This window comes from Oryx dammah, unplaced genomic scaffold, assembly GCF_014754425.2.
Source record: "Oryx dammah isolate SB20612 unplaced genomic scaffold, SCBI_Odam_1.1 HiC_scaffold_26, whole genome shotgun sequence".
In the NCBI taxonomy this organism is placed as follows: domain Eukaryota; kingdom Metazoa; phylum Chordata; class Mammalia; order Artiodactyla; family Bovidae; genus Oryx; species Oryx dammah.
This window is the reverse complement of record NW_024070210.1, coordinates 86,358,329-86,381,858: the sequence shown is the minus strand read 5'-3', so window position 1 is coordinate 86,381,858 and position 23,530 is coordinate 86,358,329. Positions and strand designations below refer to the sequence as shown.

Below are 23,530 nucleotides of genomic sequence, written 5' to 3'. Positions count from 1 at the left end.
TTTTTTCTGTCTACCACTCCTGGTTACGTTGGAGTGCTAGGTGGGTGACTGCTCCACTTTTTTTTTCAGCCTAGGGGTTTTTAAGGTAAAAAAAGACTGATGTTGGGATTATAATGGTTGAAGGTACTTAGAGACCTACCCCTTTGCTTTTTCTGCCTCCAGCAAAATATCACAAAATCAAGCCCCCTCTAAAGTCCTAGGTCTCTCACAGTATGTTATTGGAATGTGTAATATCACTGAGTCTTGATACTTATATTTTTCTAAGAGGAAACTACTGTTCCTTATACCTGGAAAGTTCTGATGGTGTGGTGTAGATGGAGGTGATATAATCGGACTGTGATGTCTCTAGGTCCCAGATCCTATAGCTGCATCCAGCTTACCCTTAAATCTCATTGCTGCCAATTCAGGATTTGTGGACATTGAATGAACTTTCTCCTAGAAATTTACTTCAGGCCATGATGAGGATACAGATTGTTCAGCAAGTTACTAGTACAAATTAGGTTGTTGCAGTAATGTTTAGGCTACCTTGAGGAATGTTTTCAAGGAAGTAGCCTATTTGTACCCGCCAATATATACTGATATTTACGTACGTAAATATTACATATTTTATACTGTTTGATCAAGGTAAACCCGGTAGCAACTCTGCTAGTTTGTTTAGCATCTCAAGTTACTTTATGTGCAATTTCATGCTGCTTTAAAATTTGTCATTTGGTCCAGAATAATGAGATTTTCTTTTCTTCATGCCACATATTTTATATAGATTGAAATATGTTTTATTTTCTGTATTAGTGATTTAAAGGAAATTAAGAAAAGGATTTCCCTCAAATAGAAAAATTTTGTCAATTTTTATGACTCATCTGTCATTTTGCCTCTGACCCTAAATGTAGTAATTAGCTGGTTGCAAATTACATCAGTTAGGTTATACTACAATTAAATTAGGTGCTGAGATTGGCCTTTATACATTAATCTGTCAATATTCTTTTACAGTTTGGCAGAATGGCTTAGAAAGGAAGCTGTTTCTATAACTTCCACTGTATTCCTAATTATCACAGTTCTCTGAAGCTTCAACCTCAGAAATGTATAGAAGGAAAATATTTCCCTTGATAAATGGAGCCTTGTTTTATTCCACTGGTGAAAGTTTAGAGTAGAGCAAAATATTTAAAGCTTTACTATAATGGTCTGAAAGCAAACTATTTTTTTTCCAGGTGATACTGAATTAAAAACTCCATCCATTTTCTGCCCATGCAAGGCAGTGCAATTCCTTGGAAATTGATTTTTTTTTTCAAGGCTTACTATGGCTTTTCCCAAGCTTTAGCTATATGGAAAATAACATTTTATTGAATCCACTTAGTGAATAAAGTTGGCAGTTAATTTTTAAGCAACTGGACCAGTGTGTAGAAAATTACTGAATACCTTAAATAGAATCTGACTAGTCTTAAAGTCATTTGATAAATAATTACTTAGGGAGTTGTTTCAAACTCTAAAACATTATATTGTGGGTACTAAAATAATTTCACTTCTATTCACTATACAAATGAGAGTAGTATTTGTGGTATAATAGTTTTACAGAATCTGGGAAAATGTACATGTTGCTTTATATAATAAATTAGAAAATGACTTTATATGAATCACATGCTTACTTGTTTTCCTTTTATGCATTACAACATTTTACTATATGTGGCTTTTAAAGTATGTTGATTTGGCACTTTTCCACAAGATTTCTACCCAGCTATTGCTGGGTACTAATTTATCATTCCCCCCCCCGCCCAAAAAAGCAGTGTCAACTCTAGGAAAATCATTAACATTATTCAGTTAGTTTGTTTAATGTTAATTAGAGGGTCACTTGAGTTTTCAGGGGCTGATGTATTTACAGATTGTGCATTGGATTACTAGGGTTGTGTGTGTGTGTGTGTGTGTGTGTGTGTGTGTGTGTGTGTGTGTCTTGCCAAGTCTGACTTTGGTTACGTGCAGTGCTGTTTGGCCGTGGTTATTGTAGTGCTGGAGACTGTTCTTATCGGTATCTCTGACCTGACCCTTTTGAGCGATGTTATATCATTCCATTTTGACACCTTTTATCAAACTTTAATGAAATGACCCAGGCAAACAAATTGTCATTAAACTTTCCATCACTTTGTCCCTTGGTATCATCTTTTATAAATTGGACAGCAAATGTTGTATTGATCTTTTCGTTCTTGCAGCTGAACTTGAAATGACCCAGACTGCTTGTTGTTTATGGCCCAGAGTTGCTTTTCCTTGACATTTCCATCCGCAGCATGACACCCTTTCTGTTTTTCTTTCTTTCTTGTGGAGATGAATGAACAAGACATACGGTATCGAGACACTCTTGGTCACGGCAACGGCGGCACAGTCTACAAGTGAGTAGTCAATTTTGTTTAAACTTTCTCTCTACTTTTGCCAAATGTTGGTATCCAAGTTCTCCATGGCAGAGATTTTTAAATGACCACCAGCACTTAGATTTTATTTCCACATGTGACTCCAAAATTCTGTAAAGCATCTATTTTCTCAGAAATTGCTTGGAAAAGTGCATTTATATTGCCTTTTTAATATTTCTGAGTCTGCATCTCTCCTGGGTGAGCATTTAATAGTCCACCATTAACAAGTATACCTTTAACTGGCCTGAAGTTTAATGCATTTTTTTCACTCTTTTAACACCATTATTTTTTTTTAACTTGCCAGCACCCTATGCTAGTCCCCTGCCTGTTTACACCTATGCCCAGGGGAAGACAAACCTTATAAATACCATTGCTTTGCCCTGTGTCGACACTTAGTGATTCAAAAGCCTCTTCCTGTTGTGCTTCCTTCTCTCCTTACCCTACACCCCTGAGAGAATATCTACACATTGATGAATATGTTAAGTTATAAAATTCTCCCAAATTCTGGTTGCAGTGATCTTAGCCTAAAGGAGTATTCATTTTCATATTAAAAAATGCTAACCGTAAAAAATACTTCTCTCGACAGGGAAGTCTTTCTCATGCAGTAGTGCAAAGTTTAAACTACATAATGTAATATCTGGTACTTAATAGTCTGCAATGATGTATGAAAAATATTCCACTAGGAATTAAAAAATCCATATTCTGTAAGAAAGCCCTGAGGGTGTAATAAAGCTTTCCTCCAGAGAGCTGTTTTCCATATATACACTACCCCTGCATCACATTATAATTGTGTTTTTACCTTAGATATTTTACTATTGATATTAATATATATTTGCAAAGTTGTACAATAATTAATTTATGTTCTTATTGGTTACTGATTTTCTTAGAATTTTGAGTTCTTACTAACCATGTGAATATAGTTAAAAATTGCCCTGTTGCCCTTGAACATGAAAGGTCACATCCTAAAATTCCAGAATATCATCAACTCAGATGCAACCTTGGCATAGAATTAGATTTCTCAGGTTAGAAGCTCCTTCAAAGTTATCTGATCCAGTTCCCTCCCTAGGGCTTTGATCCTCTCTGTAGGTAGAGCCAGGAAATGTCCTTTCTCCTAAAGTCCTTTAACATAGTCCTTTAAGAATATATGTTTACATATTTGAATGGTTTTTCCTATAGGTGACTGAGTATGGCGAGTAGTTGATCTGAATGTTAATTGCTTCCACTATGCTAATTCAGATAATTAAATAATAACACATTTCATTAACAATCCTTGGGTCTTACCCTCTTGCCCCTTAAAATGTGCGATGTCTAATTTGTCTAAAGAATTTGAGGTTACCATTGTCATTTCCTGGATCTGTACTATCATTCCTCCCCATGCAACCCCTGCTACTGCTGCTAAGTCACTTCAGTCATGTTCGACTCTGTGCGACCTCAGAGACAGCCTCCCACCAGGCTCCCCCATCCCTGGGATTCTCCAGGCAAGAACACTGGAGTGGGTTGCCATTTCCTTCTCCAGTGCATGAAAGTGAAAAGTGAAAGTGAAGCAGCTCAGTTGTGTCTGACTCTGTGCGACCCTATAGACTGCAGCCCACCAGGCTCCTCCGTCCATGGGATTTTCCAGGCAAGAGTACTGGAGTGGGGTGCCATTGCCTTCTCCATGCAACCCCTAGTACTGCATAAATAGCATTTCTTCGTTCTGGTCTTCTCCTCCTCACTCTTATCTGACTTGACTTTTTACCCTGTCCTGAAGGTTCTTGGGTTCAGGTACCATTAGAAATAAGAAGAAACACGTATACTCAAATTGCTTCTCTTGAGTTCCCTAAAGGGAGCAGTTTTCAAAGTCTCAGCCTTTCTTCTTCTTAATGCTTTTATGCTAATGTTCAGGTGTAATAAAACAGAAAAGTTTTCTAGCAATTCTTTGAATGCCTTTTATCAGCTTTGAATAGAATCTAAACACATTTCTTTAGATATCTAACCTACTTAATTGTGTTGTTTCACCAAATGTTTGACTCTTGAGCATGTTAATATTTTTAAATTGAAGGCCTGCTGTGAATTTACTGTCCTGGTTTATTCTAGAGAGGAGAAAACACAAGACCAAACCCCAGCAGATAATTTTTATTGGAAATAATATTCTATGTGTTAAAATTTTAATTTTTTATCTTAAATCAGGTTTATAAAAAAAGGGGGAGATGGCATACAGGGAAGTAGAAATAACATGCCCATCCAGCAAGGGAAAATTACAGCATAAAATTATGTTAGTGTTGTTTTTCTTTAACTGTTATCCTTAATTGTAGTAAAAACATAAAAATTACCATCTCAGCCATTTGTAAGTCTACAGTTCAGTGGCATTAAGTGCGTTCACATTGTTGTGTGACCATCAACACTGTCCATCTGCACAACGTTTTTGTCTTGCAAATAATTTCCCATTCGCCTGGCTAATATTTTTAGCTAAGAAGCATGGCTAGAAGTTTTCTTTTTATCACAGTCACAGTATCCAGGGAGGGTCCTTAGCGTGAGTTCTTTAATTTGCTAGGATGCCACAGTGACATTAGCAACTTCTCCTGGGTGTATTTGGTTGTCTTCCATTGCTAATGCTCAGAACATGTTGTAAGATTCAGTATGTTTTTGACAGTGGTTGTTTATGGAGGGTGAGTGGCGGTGTCACGATCATTTCAGTACTTTATGTCATAGATTTCTTATGAAAAGAAGACATTTCACTTATTGCCTAGGTGATTCTTAAGGAGGAGAGAGAACATGAAGATCTAAAATTACATAACCACTTGTCATTGATCAGTTCAATTCAGTTGAGTCGCTCAGTCATGTCCAACTCTTTGTGACCCCATGGACTGCAGCACGCCAGGCTTCCCTGTCCATCACCAACTCCCAGAGCCTACTCAAGCTCATGTCCGTCACGTCATTGATCGTTGTCATTGATCATTGGTCTTCATTTCTGTCTGGGCTTCAATTTGTGGTGTTCTCATATTTCTGGCTTTTAGTTCAGCACAAAGAAATGGTATAATCATCAAGAAATGAAAAGCCACTTTACTAAAGTCTCTATAAAACTGAGTGTTTGATGTGTTATGATTGACTTTCTCCTATACTAAGTTTACCTTAATGATGTTGACTATAAAAACTGTGATTTTTCAAACAAAAATGATTACATTACAGGCTATGCTACATAAACTAGATGAAGAAAATATTGGAAAATCCACTCATTGGTAACAAAACTGCCTAATGGGCCTATTTTTTTTTTCTTATAAAGAATAATAAAGCTAATAAATATGAAGCAAAAGTTGATATTTCAGTCTTATTTGCTCCACTTGAGATGTTGTGAATTTTAAGGGATACGATATTGTGTAACTACAATATATATTATTTAATAGTTGATCACATTTTCATCCTTTCAGTTTGGATATTCTCCTCAGTTATACAGTATGAAATTCTGGGCCTATGTATTTGAACCAAATGTGGATTCTGTGTATAACCCCCTGCTGAACTCATGATAGCGATCCAGCCAGGTAATTTTAAATTGTGGTATCTCTTGGATTATTAGTTTGGATGAAATGGATCAATTCTAGGAGAAAGAAGTATTTAGGAAAAGTAAGTGAATGTACTTTAACTGCTTCATTTCCTAAAGTACAAGTTGCTCCAAAAAATAAATCAGGAAGCACACATGTACTATTCCCTTCTGATAGATTCACAATAAATTCTGAAAACTTAGAGGAAATAGAAAACAGTATGTGTTGTGGTTAAGTATAGGGACTCTGAGTTTGAATTCTGCATCTGCCACTAACCAGCTTGTGTGATGCTGGGAAAGTTACATAGTGTCTTCTATCTCAGTTTCCCTATGCATAAAATGGGGATAATACTAATACCTATCTTATAAAAGTGGGCTTCCCAGGTGGCTCAGTGGTAAAGATTCTGCCTGCTAATGCATGGGACGCAGGAGGCTGGATTCGATCCTTGGGTTGGGAAGATTCCCTGGAGGAGAAAGTGGCAACCCACTCCAGTACTCTTGCCTGGAGAATCCCATGGACAGAGGAGTCTGGTGGGCGGTAGTCCATGGGGTCACAAGGAGTAGGACAGGACTTAGCAACTGAGTACACGTCTTACAAAATTACTGTGAGGTTAAATTAGATGTTCCATAAAAAAAGCTTAGTACTGTGACTGACAATGTTCATGATACTTACATGAACTTACTACTGTTCATGATAGAAATGAACAATGATAGAGCATTAATCCCTGGGCTTTCTATGCTTACTTGGCCATGGGATTCTTTTCTTGAGCAAGATCTGAAAATATCTCACAGAATTAAAGTTGTATTCAGTTAACTTTGAGAAATTCTGCAGTATGATACATAATATATTTCTATGTTTCCTTTTGTTCTTTAGTTGCTTTATGAATGTGGTTTATTTTTATATCATATATTATTTTAAATAGAAAGATTTTTCAAAATTTCAAGGTATATTCTCTTTTATTGTAGTTTACTTCCAAATTGCTATAAGACAGCTGGTGTAATGGCAAGCCTGTTTTACCACTGGTAGAAGCTGGGGCTCACAGTCATGTAGCAGAGCCAGCACTCTACACAGCATCTCTTCCTTTCACTCTGTTTCTCCCCGAGGCAGTGTTTCCTCAAGGTCAAGCAGAGTCCATTGCATTTACTTGTATTTTCTAGTGTACCCGGCTCAGTCCTAAGGATAGAAGAGATGCTCTGTACATGTTGGCTGGAATGAGAATGAGGCCAGTGGAGGTTTTTTTCCAAGCAGGTTTTAGCAGAGTTTTTAATTGGATCCTCCCCCATATCTAGCTAGTTTTAGAGGCTGCATAATTTTGAGCCTGCATAATTGTTTTAGAACATGCACCAAGAAGCATAGGAATTTCTAAACTAAAAGCATATGTTTGAATGATTAATTTTCTTTCACATATTAAAAACTGAGTATTTGGTATCCGCTAACTCAACATTCTAGTTACTGTCCTTTTTTTCTTGGATAGTAAGTCACGTGGAAATGAAAGTAATTAATAGGCCCAGTTACTTTGAAAACGTTCTATGATAATGAGCCAGGCACTCAGGTTTTTTGCTTCTTCAGTGCATTGTTTGAAGGAGTCGCATAAGCTCTGGGTCCAAAAATGAAGTAGTATCTACCTCTTAGGACTTAGGCCATGCTGAGTCAGTTAGCCAACACACACTTAAGGTTCATCTGTTCTCTTTCTTTAATGCAATTGTTTAGGCTAAGACTCTTGCTGTCAGCTTTCTGGCCATGTATTCTAATCTCAAGGTAGTGGAAAACACTAGTGAATTTTCTTTCTTTTTTTTTTGAATTTTCTAAATCTAGCTGCTTCTTATGGTACAGTTAAGAGTGTAACCTGGGTTTGAAGTAGAATTTTCTCAGTGGTATAATCGGTAGCATGTATGCTAACTACATGATGTTTCAAAGATCGGATATATACCATTATTTAACAATTAACTTGGCCATATCTAGAGATAAGAGAGGAGGGAAGGGTTAATAATTCTCAAAGGTGTTGGTCTTGCCTTCTTTCTGTTGTCTTACCTATATTATGAAATATTTGTTGGGCAGTAGGGTGGGGATGGTTCTTGTAGACGGTAACTCAGATCATGTGAACTATTAAATTGTATTCTACCCTTATGATATGACTTACAGGCCAACTAAAACATTTTTGTTTGAGGACTGGACTTGTATCAGCCCATTGCAGTTAACATGATTTATTTCATGAAAATTAGAAGCTGTGGTGGTCAGTTATAGAAAATGAAAAAATACATGAATTGTTGCCTAATTAAATGCTGTTTAATAAACAAAATATTTTAAAACATAGGTTTCCTGAAGGGAAAGTGCAACCAAGAGGGTCTTTGATGTAAATATTGGGAACCACATAATACCGAGAAAAGCTCTGATTTCCTTTTTCACCAAACAACCCAAAGGTGCCAAACCAGAAACAGTCATAGGCCTGACCCCAGTTTCTCTAACAACTGCATCAGTGACCCCACTTCTTTTTGTTTTCCTCCCTGAAGTGCATCTTGTAAATTAAGAGTAGTTTTTAAATGGTTTTGATATTGACCCAAGAGCTAGGGTGATTGTTTGATTTATTTTAACTTTAAATTTCCAGTCAAATGAAGTGCCTTTTCCTTGCAGCCAGGATCGTATTTTAAACAAGCAAATAAGACATCATCTTAATGTAAAATTAAATACTTATATATGGCTGGATTGTATTATAGTATCATGTGACAAGCAAGGATATTAAATATTTTCAGAAAATCAATGAGCATTTGTCAAATAAAATTAATTATGTACACTTCCCTCTCTCAGCATTTACTGTTACAGGTTTGTTTCATACAGTAATGTGTCTTGTATCGATTAGAACCTGAAGAATGAACCTGAGCTCCTGACTCTCGGCACCTTTCCCACCTTTGCTGCCCCATCTTCACGTTCCCATAACTTCACCCACGCTCACATTCATTACAGCAATGATGGATTATTGGCATCCAGCCAACATGACAGGATGTCACAGGTCGCTGAGCAGAGATTTTCAGACTCTGTTTCCACCCGAATTAACTATTATTGAAATAGTTTATTGAGATTGAAGTATTGATCATTTTCTGCTAACCTTGGCTTAAGGGAAGGAAGAAGAGGCGGGGGTGTCTCTGAAAGACACTAAATTTCATTTTTAAAAATCTCATTTATTTAGCCTTTTCTTCTTCCTTTTTTTATAGCCCTTATTGTTTTATTGCTTGGAAAAGGGTATCTTGGCTTTATTTTTATGACAGTATAATTATACTTCAGAAATGCACTTGATTACTATGGGTAACAAAGTTGTTCTAGTATATTGGTTTGGCCAATATTGCTACACAAACAACTTTTCAGTCAATTGAGTCTGGTAAAAATCAATACATTATGGTAATATTTCAAGTAAGAATTTGCTGAATCGAAGTATTTCAACTCTATCTCCTTTTAGGGAAAAATAGTTTTGAAGTAGCAAGACTTCTTTCTAATATTTTATTTTAATAAAAGTGCTTTCTTTATAGAGAAATATAAAGTCCTCAGCAGAAGTGGTTAAGAACAGATAAGCAGTGGCAAACTTCTGTTTTTATAGGGTGGAAGAGGTCTAGTTTCCATTAAAATCTATTTTCTGGCTGCATTAAGAGCGTATAGCATCTGGGTTTGACTTTGTCTCACAGGGTTAACTTTTGGATTTTTGTGTCTGGTTCTGGGTACTGACTTTCCAGAGATATGGACAGTTCAGAGACCACTCAGAGGAGCATGGGGAGAATAAACAGGGGTCTGGGACGTTGTGCCATCCAGTCCTCCTTCGTTCATTAGTGGGCACCTTCTGAGCGTGTGCTGTGTGGAGGGCGCTGCGTCAGCTGCTGGGGAGAGCAGGCGCTCATCGGCCTGTGTCCAGATGGAGGGAGACATTTTGTCGATAGGTAAGTAGAGGGCCTCACAGTCTAGGCCATGTGTCTCTGTGGTACACAGGCCCTTGCGGGCCAAGGAGGGAGTGACGACTTTTAGCTCTTTCCTCAGGAGGATTCAGAAAGGGCCTCATGGAGGAACTGTTATTTGAGTTGAAAAGTGATCAGAGGAGTTGGCTGCCTTTTATCTGAATAAGAGAAAATCAAGAGGTCCCATGACAACTGACATAAAGTCTGAAGGGCATTCCTGTAGACAGAGGAGCAGGTTTTTCTGAAGGCTTACCTCAGATTGCTTGTCTTGAATGTCTGTGTGACAGTGCCTTTGGTTAGAGTGAGCCATGTACTCTTCCTGCTACTCTTCCCACCAGCCTGTCCTCCCTCAGTTCAGTTCAGTTGCTCAGTCGTGTCCGACTCTTTGCAACCCCATGAATTGCCTAGAGGTCATTTGGATAGATGTCTTTCCAGGGCCCAGTGCCACTCCTTACCTACTGTAGACACTTAGTGTTTTAGGAATTAACCTGCAGAGGCAGTCTTCACAGTCTCAGGATGGATGCAAAGTATTGTGCATCGCTGGGTGGCTCTGGCTTCTACCTTAAGCAGAATGATACGGCTTAGTGTTCAGGACTGCTGAGAAAAGAATTCACACCTAGACTGGACATGAAAAGACTGCAAAGGTTACTCCTGAGTGTAAAGTTCCAGAATGAAATTTAGCATTCAGCTACCATAAAAATGTTAATGGCAAGTATCATTTGGTTTTGTTCTTTAAGATTTTGTCTTATTGTATATTCGTTGAACATATACTCACCAAGAGTCACTCTGTGCCAAAGCCGTCCAGTAGTGAGTAACACAGGTGGCCAGTGCTCCTGGAGCTTGTTCTACGGGGGCAGACAGACAGCAATCAAGAAAATGAATACCAAAGTAAGATGATATCAGACCTTACAAGTGCTGTAAAGAATGCTCAGCAAGGCTTGTCTGAGGAGGGGATCCTGGAGGAGCCGGTCATGGGAGAATCTGGGAATCCAGAATCCAGGCAGAAGGAACTGCTGTGGAGAACGCCCTGAGATGGGTGTGAAGGTGTTGTGTCTAGGAGTGTGGTTGGAATTGGAGTAGAGCAAGCTCAGTGGACGGTGGAGAAATGGGAAGGAGCCTGATCATGTGGAATCTTTGAGATCTCGCTAAATCCTTGCCAAGAAGCCTGGTCAGTATACTTAGCCCCTTTTTACTAGTGAGAAAGATAAAGCTTGGAAGGGTTAAGTGGCATGCCCATGGTCAAATCAAGATTAGAACTCAGTATCAAAACATCGAGTTGTCCACCTCAAATTTCTTCTGACACTACATCAGTACTTGGCCCTACTTCTCAAGCCAGGTTTTCCTTTTTGTCATCTACACTCTTAAGTTTCTCAATTTTTAACTGAAATTATTTTTCAGTGTGAGATCTAGATTAATATATGATCTTGAAAGTCAGTGATGCACCATCTCTAGTTGTTAATTTTAGGGGCTTTTTAGTAGATGTTAAAACAACCATTACTTCGCTGACAGAATTACGGCAACATAACTTGTTATTTGGTCTATCCTTTGGGTCTCTTTACTTATCAAAAGCTTTGAATTTAATAATTGGATCCTGAGATTAATTCTATGGTTGTGCTAGAGGAGTTGGAGCATTTCTTGATTTATAAGACACATTAAATTTTTCTAAACTATTTTACAGTATCTGATGTGTTAGAAAATTAACGGCTCTTGGTTGGCATATAGCACAAGCAAATATTTGTATACCATAGCATCTAGGGTATTTGCTTAAATTGCTTTTTTGGAAAATAATTCACTGGAAAGTACAAACCGCATTTACTGTGTATAACTTTCTGCCACGTTTTTTTTTTTTTTCTTCATTGCTCTGTCTTTGGTTACCTTGCTATAAGAGACCATGTTCCTGTTAAATTGCTGCCTTACTGGAGTCGAATACACTTAGGTTCTGATTTGTGCACTAGTACTGAATTGGAGGAGCAGGTTACTAAATGAGAGGGGGAAACAGCAATAGAGACTTAAGCTCTGGGTATTAAGCATCAAGTTTTTTTAAACATTACTTTGATTTTTAAGTGTAACTTTGTATTATGTTATCCTCTTGACCCTAAAATTTCCATATGTTTCCTAGTCAGTACTACAAAAGAAGGAAAGAAAAAGACAGTATTATTGCTCTAAGCAGAACTGTGGTTTTTGTTTTGTGAATTCAAATAATGAAATGAAGAATGTTCAGACAAAATTAGAACTTGCTTTAGGGCACAATCAGTATAGCATTTTAACAAGCTTAGTGTACTTGGAAAATATACATTGTGTAAGATTCTCAAGCATACTGATTCTATTATGACTACTAACTATAGAAACAAAATGTAACAATATACTATAGTCAATAAACAAAGCTCTGATTAAACCATAATTAAGTTTTCTGAAAAGTTATCTTAAAAACTATGAATAAAATATATTTTTATGTTGTCTGCACAACAAAATATATAGCCAATGAAATTTTATAATTGTACAGAAAATGATAGGTGGGATAAAATTACAGAGTGAATTTTTACTACAACACATGTGCCCAGTTTAGTTTCTGTACACCATTTGTTTTTTCTTCCTTTTAACTTTTTTTGAAAGTTAATTTTTTAGTGTTGCAGAGTGTAAGCCTCAGATAGCGGGCTGAAAAGGCAAATGAGAAGTTTCTCTGCTTCCCTGAAAGCCTAGTAAAAGGTTTTAAGGCCCTGCCTTCATGTCCCTAGGATGCAGAGGGTGCTCAGAATCGAATGGTTGCATTTCTGTTTGCACCCTGGGCCGCCAGCACATGCCAAGGGTTAACGCCAGCAACACTGCAATGTGGCTGGGTAGAATAGGTGTCACCAACATCGTGTAACCTGTGATGCAGTCCTGAAATCAAGGGATTTCTCTGAGGACTTAAAGCAAGACAAGGGCTAGAACCACTGTTGAAAGTCATGCTTTCTTATTTCTTGATGCTTTCCCAGTGCCCTTTTTAGTAAACAATTGCATTTTGATTCTGTGAGGAGCTAAAGTAAGCAAACTATGTGCAAGCCTAAAATTTTCTGATGGCATTTTCTAGCACATATACTACAGCTGTATGTTGTATTTTTATTTTTTGCATCAGGTACGTGTACCTTACAGATGACTCATGTGAACAAACAGCTGTCTTCTTTCTTCTCACCTTTCCTGAAATTTGTAATCTTTGAACTAAGTGATTAACCCAATATTTAAAACATTAATTCCTGTCTCCAGACTTCAGTCAGTTCCACATATAGTTCTGCAGAAATTGCATCTTTGGGTTTTTCTCATTGCTCATGATTTTGTGAGTGCTTTTGTGTATGTATTTAAATAGTTGTTGGAGTCTTATAGATGTTTTGGCCTCTGATCTTTACAAACAAGTCTGGTTTCTTCCTCCCATGCAGACCCCTCTCCCTTTCTCCTCTCGTTAATCTTACTTTAAAAATATATGTGATGTCTTTAAGCCTTAATCTCCTGAATAGATTGGAGAATCAGCTCCTCTTGACTAATCTCAAAGGACTTTGTAAAACAAAATGTTACTTAATTTTTGGAGAGAATGTTCTAATGCAGTTTATATATTCTTGGAAGTTGCTACAGATATCTCAAAAAGAAGAGCATCGTGGAATTTAGTTTAGAATCGAAATACTTCCTTCTGTTGTCCAAAACATAGAGGCAAAGATTTTTCTTTGCTTAAAGATGACTCTCCCTGGATGGTGTAAGGTATGATGGTAGTTTGAGTGTTGTTCATTTTTTAGGTTACAGGAAAAAGTCCCTCCTGGTTTGTTTTAACCCTAGTCATGATATGCCAGTTTCATGAAGTCTGTTATGCAGAAAAGTGCACAAAATGAAGATAAAGTGCCTCTCTTCAGCCTGACAAAAGCCATTCCTTTGCAGAATGGTAGCTGCAGCGAAAGTAAATAAGTGAATGGACAGCAATCACAGCCTAGTTGATGAAACTGTTCAATTAAAGCACAGGCATTTACATGGTGTAATTTCCCTAAATTGCCAATGAGCCCCTTTAGACACAACCAGTGTTCAAATTGATTTCAGCATTGATTTTGGCTGAAGCTGATAAATTTCTGCTTGTTAGTTAAAGTAATTTTGCAGAAGACTTTGTACTGCAGTATTGAAGTGTTCATTTAGCTGATGGTTAAAAGAGGAGTTATTTACAGAGGCCTCTACTGTTGTTCTGAGATGGGACAATTCCCCAATCATCTTTTACTTTTAATTTTTTAGGCTTCAGTATACCAATCAATAGGTGATTGAAACTGATTAAAACTTATCCAACCAGCTGCCTATGGCAGTTTAATTAGAAGCTGGATGATTCTTAAATTAAAGTTGTCTTATTTTCATTGCATAGCCATCTTCCAGAAGAATAAGAGACTAACAGTGCTGAAAACTTAAAGTTTGGCTTTATTAAAGTATCTAGCAACTATTAAATCACTCAATAGCTATTCCTGAGGCAACTCAGAAATGTATTCAGAGGTTTTTGCCTTTATAAAGGTTAAAAGTAATAATGTGCTTATTTGCTAGCCAAGAAGAATTTTTTGTGTCAAAGGGATAATCTCTAGGATAGTGAGATATATGGAAGAACCACCATTTGTGATGTATATCATATTACACACACAAGATGAATGTTTGAGCTTTACTTTTTAAATACTGCAGTACAGGATGAAACTAGCCATCATGATGTTCTGTGCATCTCCCTGCTGAAAACCATCAGCTTTGAATTTGTATTTTTTTGTTGTGTTTTGAGGCCTTGATTAAAATCAATCTCCAGAGAATGAAACCCCACTATTTTCAAATAAATACATGTTGACGTTTCACCAGTATTGTGGGCAAGGTTATAGAAGAGAGATTTTTGTTTGTTTGTTTTGTTTTCCTCTCCCAGGGAAGCTTCCCCTTACTCATTTTCTCAAGTGTGGGACAATTTCTTGAGTTTTTAATGGAAATGGGTTAATATTTCTGTCATAGGGGACAGATTACATCTGGTACTACAGGGAAGAAGGGGATAAATGGCTCACTTTTCAGAGGTGCATTTACTCTTTGACCCACTGGGGTACTATTTAGTGTTCTAGGAGAGGTAATTTAGTAAATTGTACCCCAGTGGCCTGAAAAAGTTAATGCAACTCTGAAAAGTGAGTCATTCAATCGATTTTCCCTATTGCTTTTTAAAAACCAGCACTGACCATATCCAGAGAACCTTGAAGACAACTGGAATTAGAGGATCTAGAAGCAGCCCATCTATGTTCACACAGACTTGTTTGGGACAAGCATTGGATTTGGCTGCAGAGGAATTTGAACCCACAGCCCAGTCCAAAGCTTCAGTCAGTTCAGTTCAGTTCAGTTCAGTTCAGTCACTCAGTCGTGTTCGACTCTTTGTGACCCATGGACTGCAGCACTCCAGGCTTCCCTGTCCATCACCAACTCCTGGGATTTACTCAGACTCATGTCCATCGAGTCGATAATGCCATCCCTCTCATCCTTTGTCATTCCCTTCTCTTTCCACCTTCAATCTTTCCCAGCCTCAGGGTCTTTTCCAATGAGTCAGTTCTTCGCATCAGGTGGCCAAAGTATTGGAGCTTCAGCTTCAACGTCAGTCCTTCCAAATATTCAGGACTGATTTCCTTTAGGATTGACTGGTTTGATCTCTTTGCAATCCAAAGGACTCTCAAGAGTTTTCTCCAGTACCACAGTTCAAAAGCATCAATTCTTCAGTGCTCAGCTTTCTTTATAGTCCAACTCTCACATCCATACATGACTACTGGAAAAACCATAGCTTTGACTAGACGAACCTTTGTTGGCAAAGTAATGTCTCTGCTTTTTAATATGCTGTCTAGGTTGGTCATAGCTTTTCTGCCAAGCAACAAGCGTCTTTTAATTTCATGGCTGCAGTTACCATCTGCAGTGATTTTGCAGCCTGCAAAAATAAAGTCTCTCACTGTTTCCATTGTTTTCCCATCTATTTGCCGTGAAATGGGACTGGATATCATGATCTTCATTTTTTGAATGTTGAGTTTTAAGCCAACTTTTTCCAAAAAAGGTTCTCTAAAGCTTAGGAGATAAGAATCTTGAAGCAGTTGTTAACCTCACCAAGCCTTGCTTCCCTTATCTGTAAAATGGGGCTAGTAAGAATATCTGCCTTACACATTTTTTAAACCATAAAGCACAATTGAATGTTACTTATTAGTAGAAGGAGGTTTTCTGAAATAGCCATTTTTATGTCTCATTTTGGAAAGTGACTTATTTTTAGCTTTCCACTATGAGCAGAGATGATATTGTAATCAAGCTGTTTCAGGAAAGAAGTTTCCTAGCTAGTTAATCGTCAAGATACTCTTCTTTCCCTCCCACATGTGTTGCCTCATTTTTTCCCCATCCTCATCATGAGGCTTTATCTTGCCTCTGTTTTGCCCATTAACATTCTTTCAGAAGCTTTGATCAAGAGATCACTATAACTATAGCTTCCTTAATCTCAAAGGTACTTGGGCCATGTATTAAAAGACATTAGCTTTTAACATCAACTCTAGTTGATGTTAAAGGCTTGAATAAGGCTGTATCACCTTATGAAAGAAATATGGAGGAAGTGATGACCACATTAACTTTGAGACAGATGTGGGAGTAAAAAAGGAGAACCAAAGTAAATAGAAAGAAGAAGAAATCATGAAATGTAGAGTTAAAGTAGCTCTTCTCTGGTTGGAACTCTTTCTAACCCTGCCAAGTTTTCTATATTAAACATTAGGTTGGTTTGTGAGCCCTGTGTATGATCAGCATCTTGAATGAGTTGTTAATATGTGTGGCCTAATAACATGTTTGATTTGATACTTAAACAGTCTGGGGGGCCCTGTTGCTTAACCATAAATCATTTTACAATCAGTAGTCAGCATTTGTAATGGGTTTTTAGGCAGAAAGAACATTGGCATAGACTGCTATTTGAACTAGTACAGTTTATATAAAAGCTTTTTACAACTGCTGTTTACTTTGGATTTCCTGTTTTAACAGCTAGAGCCTGGCTAATGTGTTTATCTATTATGGGAGACAACAACTGTCAGTGTTGATTTCCCTGAAACTATTTGAATTTTTTTTTCCTGTGGATGGCTATTTTGTTATGTGACATATTGGTAAAATCCACCCCCAAAGAAACCTACCAAGAGAATAAATCTCTAAAATGATCAAGCAATAAAACAAAATTTTCGTTAATTGAACCATAGCTAGTTTACATTTGGTTCTTGAAAGCATGTCATTGCATTAAAAGACAACATCCAGGGTTTTTTTTTTAAAATTAATCTCACAAAATAACAAAATATTTTTGTTTTGTTTGTGTATGTGTGTATTTCTTAAGCCAGAGCTTAACTACTGGTTTCACCATTTTAGTGACTGGCTTGTTAAGTTTTCCATTCATTTGGAGAATTTCCAACAATTGATAGTGCTCTATAAATAATTCACAGTAATTGCATCCTGCTTTTCACTAAGCTTTTATGCAGCATGCTCTGTGAGAGTGGAGCTTAAGTCAGTGGCGTTTCTTCCACATGGTGTGTGAGAGAATTGCCCTGCCCCCTCACAGGTAGTGTTCTTGTGTTGCTGTCATGATTAAAAGTCATCATATGTGCAATTACTCTTGAAATCCTGGTTCCAGGAGGCAAAAAAAAAGGGAGGAGGCGTATTTCCCTAGTCATTTTGATGACGGTTTTACTAACAGAATGACACTTATCACATGTCATATTATAATTTATGCTGAAATATGAAATATTTGCAGTCAGATCATAAGTCAGTCCCCCATTCTTAAATTATATCCTACCTCGCAATTAGAGAAGCACAAGTATTCCCTATTATAAATTCTTTCTTCTCATAATTGAAAATAATTTGATTAGAAAGTATTTATAAATTAATATGCAGAATAGTGTCATAGAAATTAGATGCCTACTTTAATTGTATGAGATTGTATAAGCTTTATCAGAAAATATATGATGAGCTCTAGGTTATTTATTTTGTGAACAGGAGTCATCTGGGCCGATTCATATTTTTTCGGTTCTCCTAGAATTTGAAATTCTAAGCATAAATAATTTCAGTAAACATTGTAAAATACAGATGCAATTGATCTTATGCATGACATAAATTTGTGTGGGAGTCCAGATGTTGAAATGTGAACACAGGTTGCTTCTCCCTTATGTCCTGTGTGAATGTAGGACTTTTTAACATTTCATTTTCAAATTTCTCCTTTTCCTTACACACTTTTAAAGATTCTTATAGAAATTCTGTTTAGTTTTTTGGATTGGTGTATCTTTTAATAAAATCTAATTAGGACCTAGACGAAAGTTAACACAGCTCTAACCTTGTGTGTGTTGTACTAGACCCATCTTCATATAGAAAATAATAAGATTAGTTGCATTTGTCCCAAAATACTGCGTTTGAAGTCAGTCACATGTTCTTTTGGATACTTGCCCCGAGCAAGGTACTGCACTTGGCCGTGTCGGAGATGTAACACCAACATTCAGGGCCTTGGGAGTACTGTTCTGTGGGTTCTGTTGCTGGCAGACGTTCTGTACCTTCTCATCTCCTTTACTGGTTTCTTCTCAGCTCCCTGATTTCTGGATTTGAAGTTGTTCAGGTCCATTCCTCATACCTCGTCTCTGTTTAATTTAATTCCTAATTGAGGGACTTCCCTGGTGGTCAACTGGCTATGACTCTCTGCTCCCAGTGCAGGGGGCCTGGATTTGATCCCTGGTTAGGGAACTAGATCCCATATGCTGTAACTGAGAGTTTGCATGCACAACTAAGAATCCCGTGTGCCTCAACTGAAGATTCCACATGTCACAACAAAGATTGTAGATCCCCATGTGCTTTAACCAAGACACACGCAGCCAAATGTGTATGTGTGTGTTAGTTGCTTAGTCGTGTCTGACTCTTTGCAACCCCATAGACTGTAGCCCACCAGGCCCCTCTGTCCATGGGATTCTCCAGGGCAGAACACTGGAGTGGGTTGCCATTTCCTTCTCCAAAAGGAACTACAGAAAGAAAGAATGTGAAGTTGCTCAGTCATGTCTGACTCTTTGCACATGGACTGTAACCTACCAGGCTCCTCCATCCGTGGAATTTTTCAGGCAAGAGTACTGGAGTGGGTTGCCGTTTCCTTCTCTAATGCAGCCAAATAAATAAATAAAAATATTTTTTAAAAATTCCCAAGTGAGATTTTGTAGTTTCATGGCTTTACATATCATCTCTATGTTGATGAAGCCCAAATGTATATCTCCAGTCCTGTCCTCTGCCCTGAACTTCAGACTCATATCTAATTACCAGTTGAATGTCTTAGGCATTTCAAAGTTACCCAAAGTGGACATTTCCTCTAAAATCTGTTCCTTCTTAGTTTTTCTAATCTTTACAAATGGAAACTTCATCCTACAGGCTGCTCATGACAGAGACTTTTCAGTCACTCTTCTTTCTTCTTTTTCTCCCAGACCATCCGTTATATTAACCCACAAATCTTGTTGGCGTTTCTTCAAAGCTGTTTGAGCAAGTGGACCACCTCTGACCTGCCACGATATTCTAAGCGTCTATTATCTCTTGCCTCCCAGCTACTGTTCTAATTTCTGTCCTTAATTTCCTACAAAGAATTCTCTTTACCCAACAGCCAAAATGAACTTTCTGAATATAAACTCTCCACGTGACCCTGTGACTTTTTATATCATTCAAAATGATAGCCAAAGACCTCACCGTGGTCTAAATGGTACTAAACAGTCTGTCTTCCCGTTACCTTTCTGACTTTGTCTCCCACACCTGGTCGTCTTTCTTATTCCACTTCCACACACGTCAAATACACACTTCCACCTTAAGGCCTTGAACTCCGCATGTCCTCTGCCCACAGTCCTCTCCTTCTGACTGTCTAAATGGTGTGCCCCTTTACTGCTCACATGTAACTGAATGAGAGGTACATTCCTTAATTTCCTCCTACCTATAATATCTTTTTAAAAATGCCCCTAATCTTGATCACTGTCTATATCCCTACCTTTAGTCTTTTTTGTTGCACTTCTGCTATGTGACATATTGTGTATTTATTTGATTATTGTCAGTCTTGCCCCACTAGAAAGTAAGCTCCAGGAAAGCAAGAACCTTGTCTGGTTTGTTCTCTACCCCAGCCACAATGCCCAGCATTGTGCTTAACAGTTGGACATATGCATTATTTATTAAATACGGAAACTAGGTATCTAAGCGGAGAGGGTGTCATATACTCTGGTAGAATTTGGGGATATAGCAGTGAAGAGAATGGACCTTGACCCTGACTTGAAACTTGCAATAAAATAGGATAAGATACAGACCCTATATTAAGAATTTACAGATTGTTTGGTAATTAGTGTTTACAGTATAGTTAAACCAAGCATATACTAGTGAAGTTATATAACACTTTTTAAGAAAAATAGTATTAGCAGCAACATGTGGCATATCATAAAACATCAGAGTAGTTTATGCCAATGGATGAATTGGCATCAACCACAAGATAGGGAAACATAAACCATAGGATAGGGAATATGATATGTGGAATTTTAGTACATTCTTCTTCTGAATTCCATGTTCAGCATTCACAGTATCCTGAAGTAAACTCATTTCAAATCATTCCCTGTGTATACTCTGTCTGTACTGGGAAGAACACAAGCAGTAAATTGAAATAGACCTGAATTTGAATCTTATACCTGCCATTCATGAATTCTTATTACCTTAATATCGCCACATCTGTTTCTATTATTATCTGTGAAATGTGGCTTATGTTACATACAACACATAGAAATTAGAATAATTCTGTGGACTGTTAGAAATTATTAGTTCCCTGTTTCATTTTTCTTTCTCCCCTTTCCTGACTACACCATTTACTTATTATCTCACAAATATTGAGTATCTATGATGTGCTAAGTATTTTGCTAGATACTATATATACATTGTTGAATGAAGTTGACGTGGTCTCTGCTCTCATGAAGCTAAAAAGTACAGGATTATATATTTAAGGATGACTAGATAAGAGTCTGGAGAAGGCAACGGCAACCCACTTTAGTACTCTTGCCTAGAAAATCTCATGGACAGAGGAGCCTGGTAGGCTGCAGTCCATGGGGTTGCGAAGAGTCGGACATGACTGAGAAACTTCACTTTCATTTTTCACTTTCATGCATTGGAGAAGGAAATGGCAACCCACTCCAGTGTTCTTGCCTGGAGAATCCCAGGGACGGGGGAGCCTGGTGGGCTGCCATCTATGGGGTCTCACAGAGTCGGACACAATTGAAGTGACTTAGCAGCAGTAGCAGCAGATAAGAGTCTTCTGTTTCTGTTAATAAACACCATAATTCTATGATCTTTGCTTGAAATTTTAGGTTTAGCCTCCTCATCCCCATGTGTCATAAATTATATCTGGCCAAAGTCTTCTATCTATGTCCCCTTTTCCACATCTGGTAATACTACCTGGATTCATATTACCCCCTCTTACGTACACTATAGTAACACCATTCTAAGTGCTCCTTGCTCTTTCAAATAGTGCTGTGGTAATCTGCAGCCAGAGTAAGAATTTTAAAGTCTGATCATACCACTCTTCTGTCCAGGAACCTTCAGTGGCATTTATTGGCCAGCAAATTGTAGATAGCACGTTTGCACCAATAATACAGAAAGCTGAAAGACAATGGTATCCTCTCAAGATGAAAAGGAAATAACTGCCTCAGTTAAATTATCACTCAAGAGTGGGGAGGGACTCACCTGGTAGTCCAGTGGCTGAACTCTGTAGTGTCCCTTTTGGGGTGTCCGAGTTCAGTCTCTGGTCAGGGGACTAGACCTCACATGCCATGGCTCAAAAGATCCTGCATGCCTCAACTAAGGCTTGGCACAGCCAAATAAATAAATAGTTTTTTAAATGCTTTGTGGTGACCTAAATGGGAAGGAAATCCAAAAAGGAGGGGATATGTGTACATGTATCGGGTCTTCCCAGGTGGCACAGTGCAGGGGGCTTCAGAGATATGGGTTCAGTGATTAAGTCAGGAAGATCCCCTGGAGGAGGAAATAGCAACCCACTCCAGTGCTCTTGCCAGGATAATTCCATGGACGGAGGAGCCTGGCAGGCTACAGTCTGTAGGGTTGCTAAGAAGTTGGACAACTTGCAACCAAACAGCAATAACAATCCAGGATAGTAGAGGGAGAGAGATGATAAATGGAAAAGGTGATAGAAATAAATCTATATGTATCAATAATTATAGATTTATGTTGCCAGTTAGTAGATTGGTTAAGTTGAACTTAAAAAAATACAGCTATCTGCTATTTTTGACTATTTTAGCATATGTTTCTAAAACATGAAGTCAGAGTAAGATTGAAAGGAAAAGGTTCGGGAAAAGATATTAGGCAAAAACTAATCAATAGAAAGCTAGTGAGGTTATATTAACATAAGACAAAGCAAATTTTAAGGCAAAAAGTTTTGTGGGGTTTTTTTAGGGATGAAGATAGAAAGGACTACTATATGATGATAGAAGAAAAAGAATATATAATAGTTTTAAGCTTGTATATAGTTAATAACATAACCTTAAAATACATAAAGCAAAAAGAAAAAAGCTTGACAAGGAAAATTTAATAAATCCACAATCATAGTAGGAGAATTGTCTTTCAGTAATCAATAGATGAAACAAATAAAAATTAAAGATATAGAAGACTTTAACATCATCATTAACAAGCTGACCACATGATCATATAACACTCTTTTCAATCATATTGAGAGGATAGAGAGGTATAGAGAACTTAAGAACTGATTATATACTAGGGCACAAAGCAAGTCTTACAGGTCACTTTTTCTGACTATAATACAATTTAGAAATTAATAATAATAATCTTAAACCTCTTATTCATTTGAGAATTAAAATACACACATCTGAGTAATTTATGGATTGTGTAGCACATTATAATGGGACAAAAATATTTGCAACTGAACAGGGAAAAATACTATATGTGAAAACTCATGAGTCCAAGTCATACTTAAAGGATAGTTTTTTATATATGTGTTAGAAAAGAAAAATTGGGTATTAATAGGTTTAGAATCTATTAATAAAAACTAATAATTTTTTAAAAGGGCAATTTATTCATTCTTCCAACAAATATTTATAAAATTTGCCCAGTACAGTGTTAGGCACTGGAGATACCATATAGAGCAACAACAACAAAAAGTCCCTGTTTTCACAGAGCTTGCTTTCTAGTGGTTGGAGACAAATAATAAATTGTGTAGAGTGTCGATGAATTCTGTGAACAGTAAAGAAAGAGAGAAGGAGCTGTTTTACATAGGATAGTCAGAGAAGTAACATTGGACCTGAAGGAGGTGATGGAACAAGTCGAGTGGGTATTAAAGGAAGAGTGGTCCAGGCTGAGATGTAGGTAGAAAGAGCCTGAGGCAGAAGGATGTTTTGTGGAGCAGAGTGAGTATGATGGATAAGGGAGATTTGCAGAAGAGAAAACGGAGCTTTTTCAGTCTGTTTTAATGGTTTTACTCTTAAAACACCCAACTACCCTGGAAACTTTCTAGCTTCCTAACGTGTAACACCCACTTACTCTGTGCCAGGCCTTGTCCTCTATGTTTTGCTTATCTCACTAAACCTCACAAGTCTGTAACTTAGAGACCAGTTTCCCCTTTTCAGAGTTAAGGCACGAGAGACAAGGTGAGGTTTGA

The 23,530-nt window shown here is 37.5% G+C and overlaps 1 protein-coding gene across 3 annotated transcripts in view; it reads left to right on the top strand.

Annotated features, from left to right (window-relative positions):
• LOC120852514 (dual specificity mitogen-activated protein kinase kinase 5) overlaps positions 1-23,530 on the top strand; it is a 263,024-nt gene that overhangs the window by 57,047 nt on the left and 182,447 nt on the right. For all 3 annotated transcript variants that reach the window (XM_040225792.1, XM_040225791.1, XM_040225793.1), the window contains one exon: positions 2,311-2,375. In XM_040225792.1, the coding sequence (XP_040081726.1) occupies positions 2,311-2,375 (65 nt within the window). The remainder of the gene's footprint in view (positions 1-2,310; positions 2,376-23,530) is intronic.